This window comes from Marmota marmota, unplaced genomic scaffold (assembly GCF_001458135.2).
Source record: "Marmota marmota marmota unplaced genomic scaffold, marMar, whole genome shotgun sequence".
Taxonomy (NCBI): Eukaryota; Metazoa; Chordata; class Mammalia; order Rodentia; family Sciuridae; genus Marmota; species Marmota marmota.
The window spans coordinates 5,241,731-5,249,677 of record NW_025999880.1 but is presented as its reverse complement, the minus strand read 5'-3'; the positions used below and the strand labels follow the sequence as shown (position 1 = coordinate 5,249,677).

The window sequence follows — 7,947 nt, the reverse complement described above, 5'->3', positions numbered from 1 at the left end:
GGGCGGGGGCGGCAGCAGACGGATAACCAGCTGCTAAGTGCTCGGTGGGAGCTCGGTGCGCTCAGCCGGGAGCCAAGGGAACCCTGAGCGCCGTCCACCCTCTCGCTGCACGGGCGGCGAGGGAAGCCTTAAGGAGGAACCTGCATCATAACTGGGACTCCCCTTGCTAGACCAGGATTCCTTCTACATCACTCCACCACCGTCCGCCCCTGGCAGAGGCTCCACTTCCCTCCCCAGTCCTGAAAGGCAGGGAGAGGATGCCCCATCTCTCAGGGCCTGGAAGGCCACCTCCAACCACAGCGGACAGAAATCCTCTTTAGGGTCATTCCCCTTCCTTGGGTCTCAGGATCTTCATCTGGGACACAGGTGCCCACCCCCAACTCAACCACACCTCCAAGTCATCCAGGAAAGCTGCAGGGGGAAAGCCCAGAGTTCTATCTGGATCCCCCCCTTCCCCAGCCCTTTGTTACTAAGATACCTAAATGGGGGGGGGGGGCATGGTCAAGGTGGAGGACCCCTGCATTGTTTTCCTTGTTGGGGTCCTGGAGGAAAGACAGAACCAGCCCCCTCCTGGCCCTGGCCCTAGCAGAGATGAGGTCAGCCCATAACTGCTGGGTTGGGGAGGTGGGGGCATGGGCAGCCCAGGCAACGCCACTGTGGTCAGAAAGGAATGTCAGAAATGAGCTGAGAGGCAAATGAATAACTTCCAAGGCTGTAATTTCAGTGGAAAAACAACAGGCAGCAGCCTGTGTGGTGGGGTCCCCTGGGCTCCAGAGACTTGCAGACAGATGGAGGGAAGGACAGGCGGGGGGAGGGGAAGGAGACTGAGGCTGGGGAAGATCTCCTGGTGCTGAACCTCTAGTCCCCAAAACTAGACACCCCCTACATACACATTCCAGGTTAACTCACAGAAAGTCAAACCTGGCTGAGAAGGATTGCCAAGACGGGTCTCCCTGGCAGGGTTTTGGATGAAGCTGGACACTGAGGTGCATAGTGCCTATGTCAGGGCAGAGAGGTCATCCAAGCAAAACCAGGGTGCAGGGCTCTGGGCATTCCAGGCTTGCTCCCCTGGATGGCCCTGCCTCTCTGGGTCCAGCAAAGCAATGTTCAAGCTCCCAAACTCCACCCCATCCACAGGCTCTTAGGTACCCAGTGACAAGGTGGCAGAAGGGAGCCAGACCATTTGCCCCTGAAAGTCTGATCTCCCTCAGCAGCCAGGGGGAGGTTCCTAAAACACAAAACGGGACACACACCACTCTTCAGCTGAGACCCTTTCAGGGACTCCCCACGGCTGCAGGTAAGATGAAAGCTCCTTAGAAGGCCACGAGGCCCCTGAGATCTGCTGGCTGGCCTCTGCAGGCTCATCCAGCCATGTGACACTTCCAGGAGTTCCCTACACCCCTCTTCCCTGCCTCCAAGCCTGTGCTGTTTTCTTTTTCATCAGGCTAGGGCCAAAGTGAGTGGCCTCAGGTCATAGCTTGAATTGCAGTTCTTTTAGGCAGCCTTCCCACCCTGTGTCCGTGGCTCCCCTGGACTCTGCTCTCTTATGGGGGTAAAGGGACAGACCTACCCAGATCCATCCATTGACTCCTCACCTCCCACCCCAGCACAGCCTGCAGTTTCTGGGTATCACTTGTGATAGACCCCAGCTCTGCTCTTATCCCTAACTCAAAACACTAGCTATTCCCCACCCTATAACTTCCTACCACTCCATCAGCTCCCTAAGCTACAGTCAGAGATTTCTCATTAGGGAGGCAACAGCACACAGCAGTGAAGTGTAAGTAGCTTTGAAGTCAGAAAGAAATGATCAGGGCACAGTGGCACAGGTCTGCAATCCCAGCTACTGGGGAGGCTGAGACAGGTGGATTGCAAATTCAAGGCCAGCTTGGGCAACTTAGTGAAGCCCTGCCTCCAAATAAAATCAAATAGAACAATTTGAATCCCAACCTTGAGTCTTGGGGAAATTTATTAAGTCTCTCTGAGGCTTAGTTTCCCTCTCTGTAAAATGGGGGTAATGACAGTGCCCACCTTCTACGTAGTTAGGTAAAGAACAATACCTGTTCTTATTAGCTGTGCCTGTACAATAACACAAGTTTTCCACCACTGGTCTGGGGTTCCCAAGATCCCCAGACGGGAAGATCCACTGTGTGGCAAGTCGCCTTTCCTCCTCCCCCACTCCCACCCCCTGCATTATTCTAAGGAACAGCAGCCTGAGGTCCAAGAGACAACATCTGGGCTCCAGGAAGCCCACCACAAACATGGAGCCCAGAAAAACAGGGTCCTAGACCCATGGGACCCTGTTGCTAGCCTGCTTCATTTTAAGCTTCCAAATCACAGGCTCAAACCTGGAAGAAGTCTCTAGGGACCTTGAAGACTACTCTCCTACCTCCAGTTATCAAACTGTCCCAGAAAGGGAGACATACTCCTATTGCTTAAAAATCCCCACAACATCCCTACCCTGGGATGACAAACCAACAGCCATTCTATCAGTGACTGATGACTAGTTGGGGGTGCTATGTTGAGGAGGATGCTAAGGTTCTGTCTTGACTCAGCAGGAAAGTACGTGGTAATTAATTAGTAATGTTTCCATGAGCCAGGTGTGGTGGCACATGCCCCAGCTACTGGGGAGGCTGAGGCAGGAGGACTGTAAAAGTTGAGGCCAGCTTGGGCAACTTAGCAAGACTCTGCCTCAAATTAAAATAAAACGGGCAGCACTTGCCTAACATTCATGATGCCCTAGTTCAATCCCCAGTATTGGGGGGTGGGGAGTAATATTTTCAAGGGCTCCAGAAGGGAAGTGTCAATATGTCTCCAGTGGTGGAGAACTTGTGTTATTGTACAGGCACAGCTAATAAGAACAGGTATTGTGCTCTCCCTTCCTACTCTGCATGTACCTTGAGAATAAGTCCCAGAAAGCAGAGGTTAAGCCATACTTCAGTGCGTCCCAAATAGTAGGGGACATGCTACCTAGCCTAGACTAGGAATTAAGTAAATGTTTGCTTATGCAATCCTTAAACTTGGAAAGTTCTCCTTGGTATCTAGCTACAATGTTTCATGCCGGTCCTTGGTGGATTAATATACTGAGAGGTCCAGTCAAGCTTCCCTGTCCCTTCCCTGCTCCCCTGCACTCAGACAAGATGGATTCTCACCGGGGAGGTGGAGTGGGGGGAGCGAGAGGGTAAGGCCTGTCGAACATGTGCATGTGGTAGGCCGGCGGGGAGTACACAGGCGGGGGCTCTTCATCGGAGCTATCAGGTTCCAAAGTCCTTTCCAAGATCTAAATCAGAGACAACAGAGAAAGAAATATTAATAATCCTTCCCTGAATTTAAATGGCATTCAGACAAAACCAAGAGTGGGTGAGGACTGCTAATAAGGAACTCTGTGTATTGCTGGCGGGAGTGTGAATTGATCCAACCACTTCTTTGGAAAACTGGCTTTATCTGCTAAAGCCGGACACACGGCTACCCCTGCCCCTACTATCCCAGGATCCTCAGCAGACATGAAAGTACATGTACCCAAAGGCCAGGTCAGAGCAGCACTGGCCATCCAAGTCAGGTTCAAGAACCGGAAAAACACACACAGGGACAGAAGTTAGAGCAGCAAGAACTCTGTGAGGTGGCTAAGGGGGGGAAAGGGCACCAGGGACTCCCAGGGGTACTTAACCACTGAGCCACAGCCACAGCCTGTTTTGTTTCCTTCCTTCCTTCGTTCTCTTTCTTTCTTTCTTTTTTCCTTTCTCTTTCTTTCTTCTTTTTAATTTTGAGACAAGTTCTCAAAAGCTTGCTAAGTTGCTGAGGCTGGCTTTGAACTCAGTCCTCCTGCCTCAGCCTCTCGAGCCTCTGGGACTACAGGTATGTGCCACTGCGCCCCAAGCTGATGATGTTTCTTGATCTAGACTTCACAGAGCTGCTGCGTGCTGGAACTTTGTATCCTCTTCTTCTTCTTAATTCTTCTTTTTTTGGTACTAGGGATTGAACTCAGGAACACTCTGCCACTGAGCTACATCCCCAGTCCTTTTTTGTATTTTATTTAGAGACAGGGTCTCACTGAGTTGCTTAGTGCCTCACCATTACTGAGGCTGGCTTGGAACTCTCCATCTTCCTATCTCAGCCTCTGGAGCCCCTGGGATTATAGGCGTGCACCACTGCGCCCTGCCCTGTATCCTCTTCTTATGCATGTGCTGCGTGTCCTTTGATGAGAACATCATTCACATCCTTCTCAAAGTACTTCCATATCTGTTGTCTTAACCTCAGATTATGACACCCACTTTATAAATGAGGAAACTGAGGCCCAGGTTGACTAAATGACATAGCAAAAGCTACTACCCATGGTTTTTAGAACCGAGTCTTCAACTTGGATCATGGACTCCACAGCCAGAATCTGAACACCCAGGTTGAATTCCCAGGATGGACAGGGCCCAGATGCCTGCTCTCCCTTTGAACTCTTCTCTTCATCCAGGAGTGAGAAAGAGGGCAGGAAGAGGCCCAGGGTTGGGCAAAGGCTGGGTTCTGGTACACAGACTGACCCAGACCTTACCCCAGAGGTCCACAGAGGCATTTGGGGCAGATCCCTCAGCATACACCCCAATTGGCTACTCCTCAGCCTCCTGCTCCTCTCTCTTCCTCCTGCTAGCTCTTTTTCCATCTCCTCCAAGACCAAGGAAACTGGGAAGGGCTCGGAGGCTGTGAATCAGCCCAGAGTCGCCAGGCCTCACATTTACCTCCAAGTGAGTTTGCAGAAGTCACCCCTAAAGCAGCCTCTGTTTCTGCCTCTGCAGGTCTGGGCTGGGCTGCACTGGCTGGCACATCTCTGCTCTAGACCAGCCATGTTCTGCACACAGAGCCTCACAGGGACACCTTGGCAGCGAGCATGCATATGTGAGCACACACACACACTGCAGTGCTGTACGCGCACACAGCCAGACTGACCCAAGGCGGCCTCCACCCTGGAATGCACTAGCGTTTCTTCTTTTGAGGCAGAAAGTATTTAAACAGATGCTTTTGCAGGAAAAGAAGAGTGTAGCTGCTCTGCAGGCCACCGCTTTGCTTACCCCAGATTTTCACAAGAAGGAAGACAGAGACAGATAACAAACACTCAAGGGCTGTTCCTGTTCACTGACAAATCTCCGATGCCTGGCACAGGGTAATGGCTTCACAAGAGGACCTGCTGCTGCCATGCTCAGCTCACACATCCCATTTCTCAGACCCCTCTGCTCTGTGGGGTCCATCCTGGACTATCCTAGCTGAGACTGGTCTCATGAGATAGGTGAGGACAGGAGGAGGGCTCAGGGGGACTTTTCCCAGAAGAAGCCACTTGGGTTTCCTTTGGCTGTGGCCTGCAGCAGTCAGCCCCCCAGACTCAAGGACACTGCAGCTTCCTGGGACAGCAGGCCCAACCTTGCAGAGGCTCCTGGAGAGGAAATGGGTCTGTGTGGAGCCCGGAGACAGTGGGCCCTCAAGCTCCAGAAAGGCAGATCCCCAGCCCACAGAGAGGACTCCCCGTGCCTCCCCAGCCTCCCCTGCTGCTCTCCTCCAACCCCACTAGTCACAGGAGCTTGTTCTTCTGGCTCTGAAGGTGATGGGTTTTCAGCTCTGTGGCCTCCTGGCTTAAGTCATTGTGGGTGATGGATGCCTGCCAGGTGCTCTGGGGAGCAGGGTCTGGGCCATTTATCTGACAGGAGATATTTCTCTGTGGCAAGGATACCCCTCCGGCCAGCCCACCATCCATCAGCCCCCAAAAAGGGGGCTTTTTCCAGTCAGCAGTTATTGTCATTCCAGCTGCTGCTCATAAATTTTCTGCAGCACTTTCTGCTGGCTCAGGAGCTGCCTGCTGATGGGCCCAGGCAGGGCTCCAAAGGTAGGGGCTAGGGAAAGAGCCAAGGAAGGGCAGGGGTGCTGAGCAGGGGCTCCACCGAAGGGCAAGGGTCTTAGAAAACAAGTGAACACCGAGTGCAGGCAATTTGGGGGCTGGGGAAGCCATGCAGAGGCTCACCGGGGCGGTGCACTGTGGACAAGAAGGAAGCATCCTGCCTGCCTGCCTGTCAGGACAAATGGCGCTGTAGAAAGGGTCAGAGTTTGCAGGAAACTTTCCAGCTTACACTGAAAAAAAATGTATCTGTGCGCGCATGTGCGTGGGAGCACACACACACACACACACCCCTCCTTTCCAGTAGCTAATCAAGGCAGATCAAAGGAATGGTCTCCCCTGGGAAAGAGATGATAGAAAGCTGGGCAAAGACAGCAGCAACGTTTGCTCATTCAACAAACATTCCCTGTGTGTTTGTTGTGTGCCATGGTGTTGCAAGTGATACAGGAATAAACATCACTGTCTACACAATTTCTCCTCCACTGGAGAGAGAGAAATTTCACGGGCACCCAATAAGAAAGGGGGAAGCAAGGAGGATGACCTGCAGGATGGCAGTGTTTGACGGGGAGCAGGTGCCTGCAGGGCTCTTGAGGACTCTGAGGCCATATCTGGGTTGTAATAATGCTCTTCACAAAATGTGTGTGGATTAGAAGAGAAAATACCCCCGAAGCACCCAGGATGGTGCCTGGCACAGATTCAGACTCAATAAAGAGTGGAGTTAAGTCCCATCTTACATGTCCCCCCGATGCCCCTGCAGCAGTGACCCTCTCACTGACAGACTGCGTGCCTTGCCCCTTCTGCAATGAGCACTACAGATCCTTTGGAGACTGGGTGGGAAGACAGATGTGTGCTGAACTCCCAAATGAGGCTGGAGAGGGCCAGACACTCCCAGCAGGTGGCCTTTGATGTATTGTGGCGGTTCTCTCTCCCCAGTCACTTCCCTGGACAGCCAGGAGCAGAGCTGCATGGGAATGGCTCATCACCACCTCTATCACGCCTCCTCAGGGGGACTGAACTGGCAGGTCTGAATGCCATTCTCCCTCCAGGCTTCCTGTGCTCTAGGGATCCAGCTCCACTCTTCTTCAGCTGCAGAGACTTGTGGCCTCCACAGTCTCTCTCTCTCTCTCTCTCTCTCTCTCTCTCTCTGGGATCCTGACATGGTCCTGGGGCCACTTCCTTAGTCAGTCGGGCACTCTTTCCCCTCTGAGTGTCTGCAAAGCTGCTTCCTTTACCCACACATCCTTTCCGGGCTCTTCACACTTCCTCAGGGTGTCAGGTGGGGAGGTCAGCCTCCCTCTGCCTGCGCTTGCATCTCTCCCCTGTAGCACTCACCACTCTGGGTGGTCAATGCCCCACTCTTGCCTCCAGTCCTCTCAGGACTGTGAGCTCCAGGAGGACAAAATTTCCAAGGTCCTGGGGGGTTGACCCAGAGGTTTTACCACTAAGCTACAACTCCAGCCCTCTGTATTTTTTATTTTGAGACAGAATCTGGCTAAGTGCCTTGGGTCCTTGCTGAGTTGCAGAGGCTGCTGGCCTCGAACTTGCAGTCCTCCTGGTCTCAGTCTCAGAGTCTCTGGGATTACAGGCATGAGCCACCACGCCTGGCCATGTTTGCATTTTTAAAATGAGCACATTGATTCTGATGACCAGGACCCAGAGTCTAGTACTGTGCCTGGCACACCCTGGGCAGGTGCTCAGCGTTGACCGCCTGCAGGGTTTCTGCCCATAAAATAAGGCCCCTGCCTGACCAGACGATTCCCGGGGGAAATGGAGGGCTGCTTGCTGGGTAGAACTCAGGCAGGGGACTAACCCAGATCCTCCTAAGAGGTTCAACCAGGTGGTTGAGCTACAGGTGAGTTCCGGGGCCGCGGCCCTACCTCCGGGGGAATGCTGTCCTCGGAGTCGGAGCTGTCCTCGTAGGCGCTGCCGCTGCCCCCCTCCAGGTTCATCTGCAGCAGCTGGTCGATGGTGGCGTCCACGGCGCCGCTGTTGGCGCGCAGCACGCACTCGATGATGTCGTAGTCCATGTTGGGAAACATGGTCTTGAAGTCGTCCATGGCCTGGTTGAACTCGAGGCGGCG

The 7,947-nt window shown here is 53.3% G+C and overlaps 1 protein-coding gene across 1 annotated transcript in view; it reads right to left on the bottom strand.

The window, feature by feature from the left end:
• Positions 1 to 7,947, bottom strand: part of Cuedc1 (CUE domain containing 1) — a gene marked incomplete at its 5' end in the record, with an annotated part of 19,255 nt that extends 11,308 nt beyond the window's left edge. Inside the window, 2 exons of the mRNA XM_015495791.2 lie at positions 3,150 to 3,277; positions 7,744 to 7,947. Coding sequence (XP_015351277.2) covers positions 3,150 to 3,277; positions 7,744 to 7,947 — 332 coding nt within the window. The remainder of the gene's footprint in view (positions 1 to 3,149; positions 3,278 to 7,743) is intronic.